The sequence below is a fragment of the Puma concolor genome, chromosome B1 (genome assembly GCF_028749965.1).
Source record: "Puma concolor isolate L17-30 chromosome B1, mPumCon1.1.hap2, whole genome shotgun sequence".
In the NCBI taxonomy this organism is placed as follows: Eukaryota; Metazoa; Chordata; class Mammalia; order Carnivora; family Felidae; genus Puma; species Puma concolor.
In genome coordinates, this window is record NC_141670.1 from 40,603,755 (window position 1) to 40,625,587 (window position 21,833).

The following is a 21,833-nucleotide window of genomic DNA, read 5'->3' on the forward strand; positions in this document are numbered from 1 at the left end:
AGAAAAAATATGCTTATTTAAATCGTATTTTTATAATGGAAGTCAAAAGAGAGCTGGAGTAGCCATACTTATATCAAACTAGACTTTAAATTAAAGGCTGTAACAAGAGATAAAGAAGGTCATTATATAATAATTACAGGGTCTATCCATCAAGAAGAACTAATAATTATAAATGTCTATGCGCCGAATACAGGAGCCCCCAAATATATAAAACAATTACTCACAAACATAAGGAACCTTATTGACAAGAATGTGGTAATTGCAGGGGACTTTAATACCCCATTGACAACAATGGATAGATCATCTAGACACACGGTCAATAAAGAAACAAAGGCCCTGAATGATACATTGGATCAGATGGACCTGACAGATATATTTAGAACTCTGCATCCCAAAGCAACAGAATATACTTTCTTCTCGAGTGCACATGGAACATTCTCCAAGATAGATCACATACTGGGTCACAAAACAGCCCTTCATAAATATACAAGAATTGATATCATACCATGCATACTTTCAGACCACAATGCGATGAAGCTTGAAATCAACCACAGGAAAAAGTCTGGAAAACCTCCAAAAGCATGGAGGTTAAAGAACACCCTACTAAAGACTGAATGGGTCAACCAGGCAATTAGAGAAGAAATTTAAAAATATATGGAAACAAACGAAAATGAAAATACAACAATCCAAACGCTTTGGGATGCAGCAAAGGCAGTCCTGAGAGGAAAATACGTTGCAATCCAGGCCTATCTCCAGAAACAAGAAAAATCCCAAATACAAAATCTAACAGGACACCTAAAGGAAATAGAAGCAGAGCAGCAAAGACACCCTAAACCCAGCAGCAGAAGAGAAATAATAAAGATCAGAGCAGAAATAAACAATATAGAATTTAAAAAAACTGTAGAGCAGATCAATGAAACCAAGAGTTGGTTTTTTTTTTAAATTTTTTTTAACGTTTATTTATTCTTGAGACAGAGAGAGACAGAGCATGAATGGGGGAGTGGCAGAGAGAGAGGGAGACACAGAATCCGAAGCAGGCTCCAGGCTCTGAGCCATCAGCCCAGAGCCCGACGCGGGGCTCGAACTCACAGACTGCAAGATCGTGACCTGTGTTGAAGTCGGACACTTAACCGACTGAGCCACCCAGGCGCCCCAAGACTTGGTTTTTTGAAAAAATAAACAAAATTGATAAACCTCTAGCCAGGCTTCTCAAAAAGAAAAGGGAGATGACCCAAATAGATAGAATCATGAATGAAAACGGAACTATTACAACCAATCCCTCAGAAATACAAGCAATTATCAGGGAATACTATGAAAAATTATATGCCAACAAACTGGACAACCTGGAAGAAATGGACAAATTCCTAAACACCCACACACTTCCAAAACTCAAACAGGAGGAAATAGAAAGCTTGAACAGACCCATAACCAGCGAAGAAATTGAATCAGTTATCAAAAATCTCCCAACAAATAAGAGTCCAGGACCAGATGGCTTCCCAGGGGAATTCTACCAGACATTTAAAGCAGAGATAATACCTATCCTTCTCAAGCTATTCCAAAAAATAGAAAGGGAAGCAAAACTTCCAGAATCATTCTATGAAGCCAGTATTACTTTGATTCCTAAACCAGACAGAGATACAGTAAAAAAAGAGAACTACAGGCCAATATCCCTGATGAATATGGATACAAAAATTCTCAATAAGATACTAGAAAATCAAATTCAACAGCTTATAAAAAGAATTATTCACCATGATCAAGTGGGATTCATTCCTGGGATGCAGGGCTGGTTCAACATTCACAAATCAACCAACGTGATACATCACATTAATAAAAGAAAAGAACCATATGATCCTGTCAATCGATGCAGAAAAAGCATTTGACAAAATTCAGCATCCTTTCTTAATAAAAACCCTCGAGAAAGTCGGGATAGAAGGAACATACTTAAACATCATGAAAGCCATTTATGAAAAGCCCACAGCTAATATCATCCTCAATGGGGAAAAACTGAGAGCTTTCCCCCTGAGATCAGGAACACGACAGGGATGTCCACTCTCACCGCTGTTGTTTAACATAGTGTTGGAAGTGCTAGCATCAGCAATCAGACAACAAAAGGAAATCAAAGGCATCAAAATTGGCAAAGATGAAGTCAAGCTTTCACTTTTTGCAGATGACATGATAATATACATGGAGAACCCGATAGACTCCACGAAAAGTCTGCTAGAACTGATACATGAATTCAGCAAAGTCGCAGGATAGAAAATCAATGTACAGAAATCAGTTGCATTCTTATACACTAATAATGAAGCAACAGAAAGACAAATAAAGAAACTGATCCCATTCACAATTGCACCAAGAAGCATAAAATACCTAGGAATAAATCTAACCAAAGATGTAAAAGATCTGTATGCTGAAAACTATAGAAAGCTTATGAAGGAAATTGAAGAAGATATAAAGAAATGGAAAAACATTCCGTGCTCATGGATTGGAAGAATAAATATTGTCAAAATGTCAATACTACCCAAAGCTATCTACACATTCAAGCAATCCCAATCAAAATTGCACCAGCATTCTTCTCGAAGCTAGAACAAGCAATCCTAAAATTCATATGGAACCACAAAAGGCCCCGAATAGACAAAGTAATTTTGAAGAAGAAGACCAAAGCAGGAGGCATCACAATCCCAGACTTTAGCCTCTACTACAAAGTTGTGATCATCAAGACAGCATGGTATTGGCACAAAAACAGACACATAGACCAATGGAATAGAATAGAAACCCCAGAACTAGACCCACAGAAGTATGGTCAACTCATCTTTGACAAAGCAAGAAAGAACATCCAATGGAAAAAAGACAGTCTCTTTAACAAATGGTGCTGGGAGAACTGGACAGCAACATGCAGAAGAATGAAACTAGACCACTTTCTTACACCATTCACAAAAATAAACTCAAAATGGATAAAGGACCTGAATGTGAGACAGGAAACCATCCAAACCCTAGAGGAGAAAGCAGGAAAAGACCTCTCTGACCTCAGCCGCAGCAATTTCTTACTTGACACATCCCCCAAAGGCAAGGGAATTAAAAGCAAAAATGAACTATTGGGACCTCATGAAGATAAAAAGCTTTTGCACAGCAAAGGAAACAATCAACAAGACTAAAAGGCAACCAATGGAATGGGAAAAGATATTTGCAAATGACATATCGGACAAAGGGCTAGTATCCAAAATCTATAAAGAGCTCACCAAACTCCACACCCAAAAAACAAATAATCCAGTGAAGAAATGGGCAGAAAATATGAATAGACACTTCTCTAAAGAAGACATCCAGATGGCCAACAGGCACATGAAAAGATGCTCAACATCGCTCCTCATCAGGGAAATACAAATCAAAACCACACTCAAATATCACCTCATGCCAGTCAGAGTGGCCAAAATGAACAAATCAGGAGACTATAGAGGATGGAGAGGATGTGGAGAAACGGGAACCCTCTTGCACTGTTGGTGGGAATGCAAATTGGTGCAGCCACTCTGGAAAACAGTGTGGAGGTTCCTCAAAAAATTAAAAATAGACCTACCCTATGACCCAGCAATAGCACTGCTAGGACTTTACCCAAGGGGTACAGGAGTACTGATGTATAGGGGCACTTGTACCCCAATGTTTATAGCAGCACTCTCAACAATAGCCAAATTATGGAAAGAGCCTAAATGTCCATCAACTGATGAATGGATAAAGAAATTGTGGTTTATATACACAATGGAGTACTACACGGCAATGAGAAAGAATGAAATATGGCCGTTTGTAGCAATGTGGATGGAACTGGAGAGTGTGATGCTAAGTGAAATAAGCCATACAGAGAAAGACAGATACCATATGTTTTCACTCTTATGTGGATCCTGGGAAACTTAACGGAAACCCATGGGGGAGGGGAAGGAAAAAAAAATGAGGTTAGAGTGGGAGAGAGCCAAAGCATAAGAGACTCTTAAAAACTGAAAATAGGGGCGCCTGGGTGGCGCAGTCGGTTAAGCGTCCGGCTTCAGCCAGGTCACGATCTCGCGGTCCGTGAGTTCGAGCCCCGCGTCAGGCTCTGGGCTAGCCCAGAGCCTGGAGCCTGTTTCCGATTCTGTGTCTCCCTCTCTCTCTGCCCCTCCCCCGTTCATGCTCTGTCTCTCTCTGTCCCAAAAATAAATAAAAACGTTGAAAAAAAAAATTAAAAAAAAAAACAAAAAACTGAGAATAAACTGAGGGGTGATGGGGAGGTGGGTGGGAGGGAGGGAAGGGTAGGTGATGGGCATTGAGAGGGCATCTTTTGGGACGAGCACTGGGTGTTGTATGGAAACCAATTTGACAATAAATTTCATATATTAAAAAAAATATTTATGATTTAGAAAGTTTTAAAAATAAATAAATAAATAAATATTTTTATATCCACATTACTTGCTTATTATTTTCTCCTGGATTTAAAATTCTTTTTTCATGTTTATTTATTTATTTTGAGAGAGAAAGAGAGAAGCAGAGCACAAGCAGAGGAGGGGCAGAGAGAGAGGGAGAGAGAGAAAATCCCAAGCAGGCTCCGAGCTGCCAGCACACAGCCTGGCTCAGGCTCAAACTCACAAACCGTGATATCATGACCTGAGCCGAAGTCAAGAGCCAGGTGCTTAACTGATTGAACCACCCAGGCGCCCCTCTTCTGGCCATTTTTTATTTGCATGTAAAATAATACGCAGATTCGTTTCATAACTTGCTAACATACCTACCAGTTTAAAAATCGGAAGACTAGAGACTAGTAAAAATGGTAGTAATTCTGTAGCTCTGACTAAAGTTTTTGGGTGGGAGATATATAATGACACTAAATGAAGACAAGGGAATCTTCCTACAATCTCCACCCACTGTTCCTATAAACCATTAGCAGAACTGAACAATGTCTCCTGAACTTGAATAGGTAATTAACTTACTTTAATATAAACAAACAAAAAATATTATGTATGTATGTTAACATCAAGTGAGATATTTAGGACATCCTCACCAGGAAGATTTGAAGTCTGTGGGAGAATAAGCCATAGCTGGACATTCAGTGAAAAACGAGTAATTGCTAATAACAATAACAACAAAAAAACAACAAATGAAACCAAACTTCTCACCTCCTTTCAAAGAAGTGTCAGTATTTTGTCCTTTATGTCACATATGCAAAAGTAGGCTTTGAAGGGTAGTTATTCCCTGACAACTTTAGGTCAAGCCCCTCTGAACAGATGCTTAGGAAACAGGCTGTAATCAAGCTAAAAGCAATCATCTAAGCAGAGAGCTAAAAATAATTCAAAATGCTTTTTTTAGGGGTGCCTGGGGGGCTCGGTCGGTTAGGCCTCCGACTCTTGATCTCAGCTCAGGTCTTAATCTCATGGTCGTGAGTTTAAGCAGGGGTGAGGGAGTGCCTTGGTGGCTAAGTCTTAAGTGTCTATTTCTGCTTGGATCATGATCTCGGAGTTGTGAGATTGAGCCTCGCGTCTCCATGCTGGGTGTGGAGCCTACTTGCTTTCTCTCTCTCTCTCTCTCTCTCCTCCTTGTGTTCCCTCTTTTAAAAACAAATGCCTTTTGGGGCACGTGGGTGGCTCAGTCAGTTAAGCGTCCGACTTCAGCTCAGGTCATGATCTTGTGGTTCATGAGTTTGAGCCCCATGTCAGGCTCTGTGCTGACAGCTCAGAGCCTGAAGCCTGCTTGGGATTCTGTGTCTCCCTCTCTCTCTGCCCCTGCCGCACTCATGCTCTGTCTCTCTCAATCTCAAAAACAAACATTAAAAAATTAAAAACAAAAAACAAATGCCTTTTTAGTTATACCAGGAAAATATGTATTCATTATTTTGTTTCAGGCTTTACTTTGTTCTGAAATTCACTTTGTTCTGTCCTACCTGTTTTCTCTTTCTAGAAAGGGAGCGAGAGGAAACATTAGGGGAAGAGTCATCCTGCAGAGGACCGGTGGGGATGAAGGACAGTTTAAGATCCCTGGTTGCCTGCTCCAGTTGCAGTGCCCTAAACGGAGGGGGGAGGGGTGCAGGAAGCAGGGGGGTGGGGTGGGGGAACTGCGCTCTGCAATCTTTCCCCACTTACTCCAAGTAGCCAGGGAGTGGGCCCAGGCCTCCGTGTCAGAGTCTGCTTGGGGCATGCTTTTGAGCCTCCAGGACCAGCTCTCCCACTCTTGCAAAAGGAAATGAAAAGTAATAGACCCTTCCTAACCATTCCCAGATATCTTACTGAGGAACCCAATATGCTGTGTAAGATAATTATTTTTCAAATATTATTTAGAGTCTTTCTAAATAGAAAAGAATGGAAATAATTAGGTTAGCAGATATCATGCTTGGATTGACAGTTACCTGTTTGAGCCACACATTTGTTGTCATCAGTTGATTCTTTTCATCCTAAGAAAATGGCAATTAGAAAAATGTAAATTCAAATTAAGTGAAGTCTTTAGATTTATTTTGTCAGAAAGACCTCCCTTTGCTTAAAATAAAAAATAATAATTAAAGCAAATAGCAGCTCATTATGGTGATATTTATCCAAAATCGCATAACCCAGGGGTGCCTGTGTGTCTTAGTTGGTTGAGTGTCTGACTCTTGATTTCAGCTCAGGTCATGATCCCAGGGTCGTGGGACCAAGTCCTGCATCAGGCTCTGTGCTGTGTGTGGAGTCTGCTTGGGATTCTCTCTTTTTCTCCCTCTGCCCCTCTTCCTGACTTGCTCTCTCTCTCTCTCTCTCTCTCAAATAAAAAAAAATTTTTTTAATTGCATAACCCAGAAAGTATGGTAAGGCCGCAAAGTAAGAATGAATATTAGTTAAATCAGAGATCGGTTTTGCATGATTTTCTAGAAGGAATCCTTGGGCATTGAGTCAGCTGAGGTAGGTGAGTGTGCAACTGGTAGGGCAGGGGATTTAGGAAACAGGAGACGATTATTCTGGGACTTTGGGGACCGCACCAGAATGACTTTGCAGAACTGGCTTAACGTTCACTGGTTTCCCAGGAACGCAATCATGTCAGAAGTGGGAGCCCAACAGGAAAATGAGCAGAGAATGTTAAGGTCTGGGTGGTGTCAGGGGAACAGGTGGAATCCTGAGGGGATTCAGGAGGGTGATGAGTCACCAGGCGCTCACGGGGGTGCTGGCAGCATCTGCCCTCTCTCCCTGTAGACACCCCTGCCAGCCCTCACGCAGTTCGGGTGACACCGAATCAGCCCAGGGGACACTAATGAGCCCTCGGCTCAGTTCTCTCTTCTCTCCATCTCCTCTGTTCTCCCTGGGTGCTCATCCTGGTTCTCAGCAAACCCGCCAGGGACAATGTCTGTCTTAACAACCATATCCATCCCCCAGCAAAGAGGTGTGCACTCATAGTGCCGCAATGAAAATTTACTCCCCAGCACTTCTCATTCCTTCCTCGGGTCATTTCACTGGCCTCTTGGGGCAGATTTTCTCTCACAGTAAGTTATTTTTAAAATTGAAATGGTAGACACGGGGAAAGAAAACAAAATAAAGTCTTAGATTCACAAACAGGTTAAGGAATGCATGTTCTTTTTAGCTTAGTGCCAAGGATTACTCACCACATCCACGAGCTGAGATATTTTCAATCCAAAATATACTTTTATGGTGTCATTAGAATTTAATACAGGACGAACCCATTTCTGATAACCTTGGAATAAGCGTCTGAGGAGGGCGTCTTCATTTTCAGCAATTGAACTGAATCCTGCAGCAGCTGTAAGATCATGAGCGAAACCTGAATTAATGGGAAAAGTATAATGGCTGGTTTAGCATCCTGTGGCCTGAACCTTCAGGTGTTCAGCAAAGGCAGCTTTGCATATACAGGGGTTCCCTAACCATTCCCCATGCCCACAACACATGGCTGAAAGTAGATTCTATGCTTTACCCAGAGCTTTGCTCTCTCATGGGATTTTCCCACCATGAGGTCAGCACCTTGATCCCCAAACAATCACCCACAGCCACCCCCTTACCCTCGACCTCACATCTCACCTGAGATGCCACCTCCTTACAGACATGGTCTCTGCCCCTGTGCTATAGTCCACTACCGCACCCTATCCGGCTCCATCATGTCCTTACCACAATGTGTTGTATACCTCTCATCATCTGTCCTTCCCTTGAGCTCCATGATGGCAGACATGGTATCCATTTTATTTGATGATGTTTATCCAGCACCTAGACTAGTGCCAGCCCACAGCACATGCTTATTTTATATCTATTTAATGAATAATCCAATGACAGGAATACGTCAGGGCCATTTTTAATGCATTTGGCACGTATCCATTGAGCACACATATCCACTGAGCACCTACCACATCCCCTGTGCTGTTCTTTTTCCTTCCTCCTGACGAAGTCTTCCCTTACAAAGACTCCCTGGTCAAGAACCAGGTTCTAATACTCCTCTCCGCCCCTACATGTCTGAGAGCCCAAGAAACACCCCAACTTCAAGCTTTGACCCTCAGGCTGAAGAAATGGTCTAGGAAGGCAGTCTAGAGATACGTTTTGTTTCTTTTCAGTATTATGCTATCAAACATAAAACATGGCAGCTTTATTGTTGCTGTTTTTTTTTTTTTTAAGTTTACTTATTTACTTTGAGAGAGAATGAGCATGGGAGAAGCAGAGAGCGAGGGAGAGAGAGAATCCCAAGCAGGCGCCATGCTCAGTGCAGAGCCCCACAGGGGGCTCAAACTCATGAACCATGAGATCAAAAGTTGGATGCTTAATGGACTGTGCCACCCAGGTGCTGTTATTATTGCTGTTTTAGATATAGCCCCTTTCTTCATATATCCAGTGCCCTATTAATCTCCTACAACAACTCATTCTGCACTGTATGGCTTACCGTAGGAAACCTTTTCTTCTGCTGAGTGACACATGATGGGCAATGATCATGTACAAGACACCCTGAAGTTTACCCAGTAAAACCCAAAGATTCTTAGCAGGAAGAAGAGCAAACATTCCTAGTATGTACACGAGAACTTCACTTTACTAAGGGAGTAGCAATTCAAAATGCACCCTTTTTTTAAAAAAATTGAACCATAAATAGCCTACAGTAGTATATTAATTTCAGGTATACAACATAATGATTCAACAATTATGTACAATACTCAGTGCTCATCATAGTAAGTGCAATTACGATTTGTCACCAAACAATGTTATTACTGTCTTATTGACTATATTCCCTATGCTGTACTTTTCATCTCTGTGACTTACTTATTTTTTATTTATAATTGTAACTGGAAGTTTGAAACCCACTCGTAATGCTCCTAGGGGTAAACAGAGGTGTCAATAAGATGGGTTACATACTCGGGCTGCTCCCACCCCTTTCTCTTATGTTCCAAAAATATATGAAAATGCAAATGAGTGATGGAGAGAGCTTATGTTTGTGCTTAGTTATCTGAAAAGCTAACTGTTATCAGGGAGCCTGGGCGGCTCAGTCGGTTAAGCATTGGACTCTTGATTTCGGCTCAGGTCGTGATCTCACGTGATCTTTGTGCACAGCACAAAGCCTCTTTGGGATTCTCTCTCTCCCTCTCTCTCTGCCCCTTCCCCCCTTCCCTCCCCCTTGCTCTCTCAAAATAAATAAATAAACTGGAAAAAAAAAAGCTAACTGTTCTCAAACTTTGATACTTCAGTTCTTAACAAGCAGAGCAGCACGAAGGAGCAGGTCAGCTGGGTGGCTGCCAGGACAGCACTCTGCAAAACCTTACTGGAAATGGAGGGAAGGTAGGAGTTGAAATTCCCCGAAGCCTCCTGAGGGATGGAGTGTTCACCTGCTCAGGCTAAACTTCACGAATTCCCTACCCCACATCTGGTCTTAACTTCCTTCAAAATACATCATAACTCTGATTCTTTCCCACCATCTCCACTGGTACCACCTGAGTCACAAGTTCCATCATCTCTCTTGGATTCTTGTGCTCCTTCTTCCTGCCTTCCACTCTTGCCCCTTTTACAGTTCATTTCCTGCTCAGCAGATGGAACCAGCTCTTAAAGGCAGAAGAGGTTTATGTAAGTTCCTGCCCAAATCCTACAAATGGCTTCCCATCAAACGCAGACAGACATCTCACATCCTTGCCATGGTTTCCCAGGCTCTTGTATGGCCCCTACCCTCTCCCACTCTGCCCTCACCCCTCCTCCCCAGAGCTTCAGGTCCATCTGCTCTTTCTAGAACATGCCTGTAGGCTTCTGTTTGGGGAAGACTCTTGCCCTGAAGAGGAATCCATGCTCATTCCTTCATTTTGTCCCATCTTTGCTCAAATGTCATCTCCTTGAAAGGTCCTTCTGGGTTACACAATCTAAAATCCCTCCTCACACTTTATCCCCTTAAATGATGCTTTATCTTGCATGGGAGCACTGGAACATATTGTATGTTTCTTTGTCTATTGTCTGTCTGCCCCATTGGAAAATGCCAGCTTCATGAAACCTTTCTTACTTCTGTCTCCCAGCTCCATGGGGCCTGGCACATCATGGCTGCTGAGCACACCCTTGTGCAGCAACATAGTGAGCTACTTTGCTGAGTGGTGTTTGGAGAATTTGGGCCAGAGCTGAATTTGTCTGGAGGGGAGAGAAGCAGGGGGTCACAGCTGTCCTCCCTCGGCCTCCCCTGGCAGGAGAATATTGTTGCGTGGGCACCATGACAGTGACTGCTGGTTCCCTGCTCAACAGCCACTTACCCTTTCTTTTTCAGTAACGGATGCTATGTTTACTCAGAATTGAATGGTGCCAGCTTAAAATGTTCCCTTCTCAGGCCCCTTACAGCTAGGGATGGCCATACGATATATACATGCCACTTAAATCCAAACAGAAGCCACAGGGTGAGGTTTGTAGGAAATACTGTTGAAGAGGATGGACTTGGTCCAATATGCACATTTCACCTTTCATCTTTCACCCTTTGCTCCCTTTTCTTCCTGCCTAGAGGTAGAACATGGCATCTAGGGATCTGGCCACCCAGGTATCTCACAAGCCTGATGAAAGCTACACACATAAGATGGCAGAATAGAAGGGCAGACAGAGCGCGGGACCCTGATAGCACTATAGGACCATCAACCAGCCCAGGACCGCTCGCCTCCAAATTTCTTGGTGTGTGAGAAAAACAATCTTCCCTTTTGGATAGGCTCTTATGGCCATTGTTACACGAATCTGAGTGTAGTCCTAGTGGCCAAGAACCCAACGGCACTGCCCTTCCCCAAAAGCCCTTGTGTCCCAGTTCAGCCCAGTGAAAACAATTTACTTAAGACACCACCTCACAATGGATGGAGACACTCCAGGAAGGGTGAGAACAACTGAATAACGTCTGAACCAACACACACACACACACACACACACACACACACACACACACACACGGACTTCTTAGCTTGGACAACTCTAAGCCATTATAATTCTGAGAACAGAAATTGTACTTTTGAACTCCCTTTCCTGGAAGGAAAATCTTACTGTCAGTTTGCAGGGAGGTAGACTTACACATTATGACCTTGACAATCCCCAGCTCTTGCCACCCTCAAAGCTGTACCCTCTGTGAGAATGATTAGATCCTGCTCTTTGTCGGGATCTAAAGGGAAATAAGCAGATTTGCTCTTTCAGGGACCTTCGTATGTTTTGACCCATGTTGCCAATGTCAGAGGGTGAGCTGTTGTCTGAATCAAGGCACAAAAAGCATAAATCTGTACTGGCCGTTATGGACTAAATACTTGTATGCCTTCAAATTCCTGTGTTGAAGTCCTAACCCCCAATGTGACTATATTTGGAGACAGAGCCTATAAGGAGGTATCTAAGGCTAAATGAAGTCATCAGTGTGGGGCCCTAAATCAATAGGACTGGTGTCTTATAAGAAGCGGAAGAGACATGAGAGCGCTCTCTCTCCCCATGCAAGCACGAGGAAAAGCCAGGTAAAGACGCTGCCAGAAGACAGCTATTTACAAGCCAGGAAGAGAATTCTCACAGAGACCATTTTTGCTGACACCTTGATCATGGACTTCTAGGCTCCAGAACCGTGAGAAAATAAATTGCTGTTCAGCCACACAGTCTGTGGTATTTTGTTATGGCAGACTGAGCTGACTAGACCCAAACAGATCTTACCAAAAAAAAAAAAAAAAAAAAAAAAAAGCCAAAGTTTTAATGCTTTCTGCCTAAATCTTCAACCTTCCTGAACTTCCCCAAATAAAAGTTGAGGTCATTGATGTTACTGAAGCAGATGTAGACGATAGCTCTGGAAATTTTCTAGTTTGTCCTTGCAAAATAGAACATTATAACGAAAGGAAATTGTTTCCACTGTTGATTCTTTGAGACTAGCGACTCAAGAAATACTTTGTGATATTTGGGGAAAGAACAAATGAAGGAGTTAACGCACAAAAGCTCCAATGGCACTTTCTGTGCACAGAGGGAGGAGGAGGCAGAGTGACCCCAGCTCACTGATCTAGAGGATGTAGAATCGCAGATGTTCTCAGGATTTCTAGGACAAGGGGTATCTGTTTTAAGGAATATCTGGATCCCTGAAAATCTGTGTGTAAACCAGTTTTGTAAATGGACTTGTATTTTAAATAAATTAGACAAGATCAATATTCTAAGATACATCTCAGCAATGCACTGACAAAGTCAACAAACTGCTCTTGGAAGCTGAGTGACTCCCTGAGTGGGTTCTTGCATTTCCCAAAGCCCGCTTTATGAAGGAGGGATGGGAGAACATTTGTATTCATAAATAATACCAGCACTAAATAAGAAGGACAAGTGAAATGATGACGAAGTGAAGACAATGGAGCTAGAAAGGACTTTGAAGATGTTCTAAGTCCCTCATTCTACAGATGAAGATCCTGGGGTGCCAAGAGGGGCAGTGACTTACTCAGGGTCAACCTAGTTAATGAGTGGCAGATGTGTTCATGTCTTTGAACATAAATTTGTTGTTATTGCTTTTTTTTGTTACTGTGTTGTTGTTAGCATTGTATTTACCAAAATACTTTACTTTAAAGCGATCTATTGCCAGGAAGAATGATATTCTTTAAAAATTTTTTTTTTCAACGTTTATTTATTTTTGGGACAGAGAGAGACAGAGCATGAACGGGGGAGGGGCAGAGAGAGAGGGAGACACAGAATCGGAAACAGGCTCCAGGCTCTGAGCCATCAGCCCAGAGCCCGACGCGGGGCTCGAACTCACGGACCGCGAGATCGTGACCTGGCTGAAGTCGGACGCTTAACCGACTGCGCCACCCAGGCGCCCCTAGGAAGAATGATATTCTAAAACCAGGTCGCAGATAATATTTGTTTGATGGCGTTGACACTCAATGTTGGTGATGGTATTCCATAATCCAACTCAATCTCCCTCTACTGCAGTTGGGACCTGGCAGCTGGCTTGGCCCTGGTGTCCCTTGAATGGGCACTGAGGTCACTCTCCTTAGAGATGGACACCCAATGCTTTATAGTGGGAGCAATCCTGCTTCAGACTTGACCATGGTCCCCTCCCTTTCTTTGCATTAAGTCTTGCTTTGCACCCCTTACACACACACACACACACACACACACACCCCGACAGACTCATACTCAAACACACACACTTAGTCTAATGCACATCTTCAGAGGATGTGTGCTGCCTGTTACAGCTTGTCACCATTTCTTTTGGTAAAAAGGAATTTCATTGCTCCCTTAAATCCCGATTCTCCCCCTTTATTTTTCTCCTCTCCCTATTTAATCTTTGTCTCATTTTCTTTGTCAAAATATTTCTCTTGGGACGATGTAAGCAACTCTGCAGGTGGAAGGCAAGAAGAGGGAGAGCACATGCAAGTGATCAGACAGGTGGGGAGCTCTCTGCCTGATTCCAGTAATTTCCTCCATGTGGAACTCAGGCTGGGAAAGTGCTCTAGGAGGGCACTCTGCTCTTGGCTCTGGACATGGAGTCTCTTGCCAAACTCGTCACTCGTTAGAACAAGAATCCAACAAATATTTATTTAACATTGAGAGCCACTGGACTCAGATTTAGATATATGAGTTTTGGTCTTGTTTCCAAACCTTGGCAATCTTCATTAAGCAAGGCATTTAAATTCTCCCAATAACAATAAAATGGTGGATGATTGGTAAGCCCCTACCAACTCACACATGCTTTATGTCCATGAAACACCCATAAAATATGACCTATTAATGCCCAATATTTACTATTCTGAAGACACAAAAAAGAGCCAATGTTTAAGATGTGCCATTGATTGGAGGACATCGCTCCTGGCTGCCATTTACTGCAACAGAAGAGGCATCTGGGTAAAGATAACTGAAGCTATGAAGGGATTAGACAGGACTCACTACCCATGAGGAGGTTAGGGCTCTCTCAAGCCCTATAAGTGGAATCATGAGAGATTTGGATGAGGTACCCAGTTCCAACTTGAGGCAAAGAAATTTTCTTTGAAACTTATAACTTGACGTTCTGGCCTCTTTATTCTTCTTGACCACGTTTCTTTTCCTTTCTTCAGGCTCTCAGACTTTCTGGTCTCTCCTCACCCAATTATCAAAACCCACGTTCTGGGACATCTGGGTGGCTCAGTCAGTTGAGTGTCCAACTCTTGATTTCAGCTCATGTCATGGTTCATGAGATCAAGCCCTGCATCAGGCTGTCTGCTGTCAGTGCTGAGCCCACTTTGGATCCTCTGTTTCCTTCGCTCTCTGCCCCTGCCTCACTCATGCTTTCTCTCTCTCTCTCTCAAAAATCAACATAAAAAAAAAAAAACACTTTCTGCAAAGTTTTGACAAGTTCATGCACGCTGAGGTATAAATAACTGATAAGACTTAATCAGTGAAAATTCACATGCTTATTTATGGTTTTATTGAAGACAACATCATTGTTTATCCTTAGCTAAGAGAGTAAAAAAGTTATTAAGACTTTTAAACCTTAGCAAATATGGTTGGGAGAGACACATTTTTTTTGTTTTGACACTTTTTGGTATATTTTGGTTTTGTCCTTCTATTGTCACCAGCCTGTCCAAAAAAATCATACCACAAATAGGCTGGCTTCTGCTGTCAACACATAGAGCTCACCCTCAGGGTGAAATCAAATAATAAATATTGAATGGATTCTTGCTAGCGTGAGAATTTATTAGAATGATTTTGTTTTTCCCCCTCTCTCATATCCCATGCTGGAATCATTCCTAGGATACAGGACACCCTCAGTAAATATTTATTGAATGAATAAACACATGTCACCATGTGGTAAGAATGATGGGAAGATGAGTAAGAGACAGTCCCCTGTTTCTGGGAGCAGACACAAACCCACAAAGCATGAATTCGCAACAGAAGAGATGTCACATGCCCATACACAATTATTCTTTCCACCAAAGCCAGAAATATAAAAATGAGGGGTTGCCCCTTGTGATTTGGAAAAGGTAGTTTTGTGTAACAAAAAGAAGCCATTTCCTTTGCAATGAAAAGTAAAGTTACAAAACTTAAGGAAAGGTGCTACTGATCTGAAAATAGAAATAGATGCCAATGGATCTCGAAATATCCACAAATGTGAGAGTTACTACAAGTTATTACATAGATTGATTATAGATCTGTGACAGACATCTACAGCACAGTATAAATTCCCAAACTCTTGCAGCCTATGCAATGGAGAATGAGTACCAGTCTCCCCTCTAATTCCAATTTTCTTATGTAACCATCATTGTGTGAGGAAGAAGATCATAGGTGAACTAAGAGGGTTTATGCCAACTCCCCCCACTTACCAGTGAGCGACTTCCCTAGGGAAAGAATGGTAAGAACCCATTCTTTCACAGTAAATAGGATAGTGCATTAAAGCAGAAAAAACATCAGACACATGTGTATTTATTGTATGCTAAAACACACAGAAGTTGATGATTATTTTTACGACTGACCAACTGCATTTCAGACTTTGCAGGAACCAAATTTAGTGATATTTGAAAGTGGGTGTGATGCCCTCTGCACTTAAAAACTACTGGTTTTGAGTCCCCAGTATGAGGAAAGGCTACATTTTTAAAGATATGATAATGTTCAGGTATGTTCGTGCCTAGATTTGCAATCTAGGATTTATTCAATCTAGGATTTATTTCAGGACTTGGGCAGATCTCAGTGCCTCTGGCTCTCCATCTGAAAATAGCAGTAGTCAAGCATGGCAAAAATACTAGCGAGAAATGAATACAAATTGCTAATGGGGCAACAGTGTGTTCTTGCCATCTGGCTCCTGGCTCTAAATGGTTTCCGCTGCAATGGGAAAAGATTTGTGTTCTGAAGTTACATAAAAAGGGAACTGATTCCCAAACCCAGATAACTGGCAGGTGCAAATGACCATCTCCCCTAAACTTTTCAGTTATTTTCTTCCTCTTTCCATTTCTCTTCTGTCTGTCTGTCTGTCTCTCCCTCTCTCCTTTTACATGCCCTCTTCCTTTATTAAGAATTCCCCTACTTTCAGGTAGATAGTAGTCACAGAAAACTCGCACATGTTCATAGACATTTGATGCATACTTTTGCTTCATTGTGATATACAAACATACTAAATATATCTACACACAAATTAAACTTTGTAGATAGGTCTACAGGATAGATGGGATAAAATATACACACAGATATAGTGATTATTAGTAGATATGATATAAAAATGTTGATGTAGTAAATTGCTGTGCCAAATATTTTAACAATTCTGAGTAGCATCCAGGGCATTGGGTAACATTTTTCCTGCTTTTATATCTTCCAACCAAGTTCATGATTCAAAAGCAAAAGCACAGTAAATGACAACAGCGTAAACATTATGGAATTCATAGGTGTGATGATTTCTTTAGCAATATACAGATTTCCTAGAATTACTCATTGGAGCCACATTTTAAAAGTTATCCTAAGATACCTATACATTACATTTTATCATCCTAACATTATGAATACCGTATTTCCACCTCCCTGGCTTAAATAGTTTTGCGGTGATGAAGTTTTAATTTACTCTAACTTGAGCTTACCTGAGGGAATGACACCAAGGACAATGAGCAGCAGGATGAAGGCTGGCAGCATCATGATGTCAGGCTAGGAAAGATAATTTCTTCCTTTATAACAATATAGCATTTCCATCAGAAAGGGAGGTTTTGAAAAGAAAATGCAGTAGTTCAAAATCCGAAGTGGAACCCGAGGGGGAGACACCTGAAGTGGGAATAAGACCGTCTCACACCATCTCACGTCAGTGCGATGGTTCTTAAACTACACTTCATTGATTTCCAGTGAGCTGTCAGAGCGTGTAAGTCTAAAACGTATCTCTGGGTCCTAACTCCTGACTTATTAATCTGCTCTCTCACAAGGAGATGCAGGACAAAAGGGAAAGGATGAGGCTGGACCACTTCTGAATGTTCTGTGGTATTTTGCTCACGGTTGGAGATCTGAGCAAAGGAGAAAAACTACGTTGTATCACATGTGTCGCGGAAGTTAGTGAGAAGTTTCTCATACATATTATTCCTCTATTGTCTCTTTATTTTGGACTTGGAGCTTAGGAATAATGACTATGAGGGGGTTAAGAGGTATAAAATTCCAGTTATAAGTCACAGGGAGGTAATGTACAGCATGGTGACTATAGTTTATAATACTATTGCATATTTGAGAGTTGCTAGAAGAGTAGATCTTAGAAGTTCTCATCACAAGAAAAAAGATTCGTAACTATGTGTGCTGATGGATGGCAACTAGCCTTATTGTGATCACTTGCAATGTGTCCAAATATCGACACCTGAAACTGATATAATGTTGGATGTCTATTATACCTCAATTGACAAAAAAGAATAATGAATATATCCTGTGCCTCTCATGACTAATGTGTTCTAATGTCAGAGGATCCTCTGACATTCCCTTGGGCCCACCAGATCCACCTTATCTTCTACAGGAGAGAGTGTGGTCGGAGCTTGGTCTGGTTGTTTCCCTAATGGGACTTGGAGGCTGATAATGCCACTCTTTCTTTGATTCACCTTCTTCACAGTAGATCAGATTTTCATCTAGTTCAGTGGTGTCCACACCCAGAGGACCCCTCATAAATTCAAATCTAATGAATGGACAACTGTAAGTTAGGGCTGGATACAGGAGAGGGCCAGGTGGGAGCAGGTATCTGGATGGGGACCAGGTGATGGAGTCCCAGGCTCCAGGGCACTGAGGAACTCCACTTGGGCAATACCGAGTCCATCTTTGGCCCTCCATCTTGTTTTTGCCTCTGGGAACAGGTGGCAACATGTTAGATAACTAGTAAAGAGCCCTTCTGGGCACAGCTGACACCGTCTTAGGTAACTAGTAGAGGGTCCCTCTGGGGCACAGCTGGAGCTATATTAGATAACTATTAGCCCCTGTGGCGGGCTGGTGTGCCACCTTAGATAACTACCCTGTGGCCACACCACCGTGGCCCTCACTCCATAAAATCTGGGGATAAAGGTCTGGATGGCTGCACAGAATAGGAGTGGAGATAGCTTCGTAGTGCCCTGGATGGTTGGTCCATTCGCTCTCCTGATTGCCCTTGCCAGTAAGCTACACTGAAGAAAAAACTGTGCAAACGGTATGGCGTGGCTTGCTTCAGTTTTCAGTACGAAAGTGCCTCTCAGTCTGTAGGATACATTACTGACCGTCCTCCACTTTCTAACACTGATTTCATCCAATTAAAAATTTTCTTGATGTTCTCTTACTAAGCCCCCACTATGTGCCATCAGCAATTATCAAACTCCAGGCCCTGCTCAGTAATATGTAATCAAAATGGCCCTGGCTGAGGAGGTAGGACTCTGCTCCTCTCTGAGAACCCCTGAGGACGAGGCTCTGTTCTTTTGTTCCTGTATCTCCACTTTCTCTCCAGTGCCTATCACGGGAAATGCTTGAGAGTGTTGCTTGGAAGAAAGGAGGAAGAAGGAAGCAATCAGACATTGATTTCCTTTGCATCTGATTTCCTATGCATTGTGTCCCAGGTCTGCTGTGAATTTACAACTGTCTCGGGTGTAAATTAGCCACTAACCCAGAGGTGCAGGAAGTGTCACCTTTCTTTATTTCAATGAATCAAATAAAATGAAGCTTGCCCTTCCACTGAGCAGGCAGAAAAAATCAGTCTCAGTCATTACAGGAGCTCCCTCCTCTCATCTAGGGTAGCGAAAGAAATGGGAAGGCTTATGTGGTCCCCAAAATACAGGGCGGGCCCTGCAGACTCTAGTCATCTGGACCACGGCAGGTGGGTCGGTAGCCGGCCCACATGGTCCTCTGGAAGTGGCAGTTGTGCCCCCCTCGGCTTGGTTCTGCCAGAACTGGAGGTCTGGGTGATAGAACGCCCCCTTTCTGAGCCTCCACACGGCCACTGCCACCTGAGGACGCCGCCTCCATCGGTGCCACCATGGCAGCGTGGTCCTGGCTGCTGCAGGGATAGCCAGCCTCTGGCCCCTTCTGCAGTTTTTTGCAAAGTTCTCACCCTTCTCCCCTACAGCTTCCCCTGTACTCATCTTGTCTCCCTCCCACTCTAGAAACCTCAAATAATCTTCTCAGTGAGTTTAGACTTTTAGTGAAAGCAGACATCAAATAAACAGGAAGAGAAGTTGTCTTTATGCAACTTCTGCTGTGAGTCCCTGGAAACATAAGGAGCCCTGGAAAATATAGGAAAGAAACACACAAAGAACAAAACACAAATCCTTATCTCAAAAAATCATCCCATTTTGAACATGTGTGCATGTTCCCTCACTTTTCCCATAACCAGCAATAAACATGAGCTGACGGCTGCCTGGGCTTTGGTGTTGGGTCTATCAAATCAGAAATAATCAGAGGTCTGGGATGCCTGGGTGGCTCAGTCAGGTAAGCGTCTGACTCTAGGTTTCAGCTTAGGTCATGAGTTCACGATTCGTGAGTTCAAGCCCCACATCAGACTCTGCACTGACTGTGTGGAGCCTGCTTGGGATTCTCTCTGTCCCTCTCTCTCTGCCCTTCCCCTGCTTGTGCTCTCTCACTCAAAATAAATAAATAACTTCAGAAAAATTACTTAAAAAAAAAAAAAGAAATAATCAGAGGTCTCCATTATCAACAGAGGACAAGTTTACATTCTAGGACCCCAAGCAAAACCTCTGCTCCTCCATCACTGACCCAATGGGCAACCTGTGAAGAGTAAGCTGGCTCATTGTGAGGCTCTGGAATGCTCTCCAGACCACTTCCATAGGACATGTACACACGGCAGTCACAAAAACAAAACTAAAGGTGAGAGAAAGCAGATTGCTTTCAACTGAAGACTTGAAAAGTTACAATCAGTATTTATTTATTTATTTATTTATTTAGATTTTTTTTTTTTTTAAGATTTTATTTCTTTAGAGGCATCTGGGTGGCTCAGATGGTTAAGCATCAGACTTCAGCTCAGGTCATGATCTCACAGTTCGTGAGTTCAAGCCCCGTGTCTGGCTCTGTGCTGACGGCTCAGGGTCTGAAGCCTGCTTCAGGTTCTGTGTCTCCCTCTCTTTCTGTTCCTTCCCTGCTCATGCTCTCTCTCTCTCTCTCTCAAAAATAAACATTTTTTAAAAATTTAAAAATAAAATATATTTAAAAAATTTTTATTTAAGTAATCTCTACAACTTGCAACCTTGAGATCAAGCGTTGCATCATGCTCTACCAACTGAGCCAGCCAAGCACCACTGATCAGCATTTTTAAAAGTTTATTTATTTATTTATTATTTATTTATTGAGAGAGAGAGAGAGAGAGAGAATTCTTTGGGTTTGAAACGTATTAACTCAAAAGGCCTGGAGAGAGAGCACTTTAATACAAAAGGGTTGACTGCTTTCCTTCCACTGCTCTCTTGTGTGTGACACCCTCCCAATAGGCATCGCTCTCAGAGATTTGAAGTTCATGTCTTTTAAATACATGTTAAATTATTTCCTGAGATCCAGCCTTGAGCCAAGGGGCTCCTGGAAAGGCTTTGCATTTCTCCAGCATTGGTGTTAACAGCGAATAGGACCCAGAGAAAGGACTTGCGACGATGGACATGCGGTACAGGACTTGGGGGCCCCCTGGTGGACTGTAGATCATACTGCAGTCTTAGGTCAACAGTCTCCGTTTTTATTTATTTATTTATTTATTTATTTATTTATTTATTTATTTAATTTTTTTTTTTCCCCAACGTTTATTTTATTTTTGGGACAGAGAGAGACAGAGCATGAACGGGCGAGGGGCAGAGAGAGAGGGAGACACAGAATCGGAAACAGGCTCCAGGCTCTGAGCCATCAGCCCAGAGCCCGACGCGGGGCTCGAACTCACGGACCGCGAGATCGTGACCTGGCTGAAGTCGGACGCTTAACCGACTGCGCCACCCAGGCGCCCCAACAGTCTCCGTTTTTAAAGGTTGTACGCTTTAGCTGCTATTCGTTCCTTAAATTTTAAATTAAAAAAATAAACTAAAATAAACACAGGCTGCCCAATCCAAAACTACGCATCAGAAGCCAATGGGTGTTGGTCTAACAGCTCCACGCATCCTCAGACAGCTCCCAGCAAGTTGGGGCAAGCCCCCTGCAGTAGCCGCAGACTCCGGGCCTGGAAGGAGTTGATGCCCGCCACTGCGCGGGAACCAGGCTTGGGAAAGCTGGGAGCGCCCACCGCCGGGAACGTTGGCGGTCACTGTGGGAAGGACGGCTTGCATGGAGAAACCACCGCTACGCTTACCACACACGTCAGGGGTTCCCAAATCGGTCTGTGCTTTCCCAATCATTTGGGGGAACTTCTGAGAAACACACATTCCTGGATGCTTTCCCCAGGAATTCTGGATCCGTGGGTCTAGAATGCGGCCCACATGGTTTTGAAGAGAAGCCAGGTTTACTGCCACAGACCACGGACTGGCATTGTCCTCCAAGTTAAGCTGCCACAAGGACCGGGAGGAA

At 42.8% G+C, this 21,833-nt stretch overlaps 1 protein-coding gene across 5 annotated transcripts in view; it reads right to left on the reverse strand.

Annotated features, from left to right (window-relative positions):
• Positions 1-17,252, reverse strand: part of CHRNB3 (cholinergic receptor nicotinic beta 3 subunit) — a 34,410-nt gene extending 17,158 nt beyond the window's left edge. The window contains exons 1-3 of one of the 5 annotated variants that reach the window (XM_025921495.2): positions 16,943-17,251; positions 7,574-7,725; positions 6,356-6,400 (exon numbers count right to left, since the gene is read on the reverse strand). In XM_025921495.2, the coding sequence (XP_025777280.2) occupies positions 6,356-6,400; positions 7,574-7,725; positions 16,943-16,997 (252 nt within the window). In that variant the 5' untranslated portion in view covers positions 16,998-17,251. Of the gene's footprint in view, positions 1-6,355; positions 6,401-7,573; positions 7,747-16,942 lie in introns of all 5 variants that reach the window. The other 4 variants (XM_086703583.1, XM_086703584.1, XM_086703582.1 and 1 more) reach the window with 4 other exon arrangements.
• Between the last annotated feature and the right edge of the window lie 4,581 nt (positions 17,253-21,833).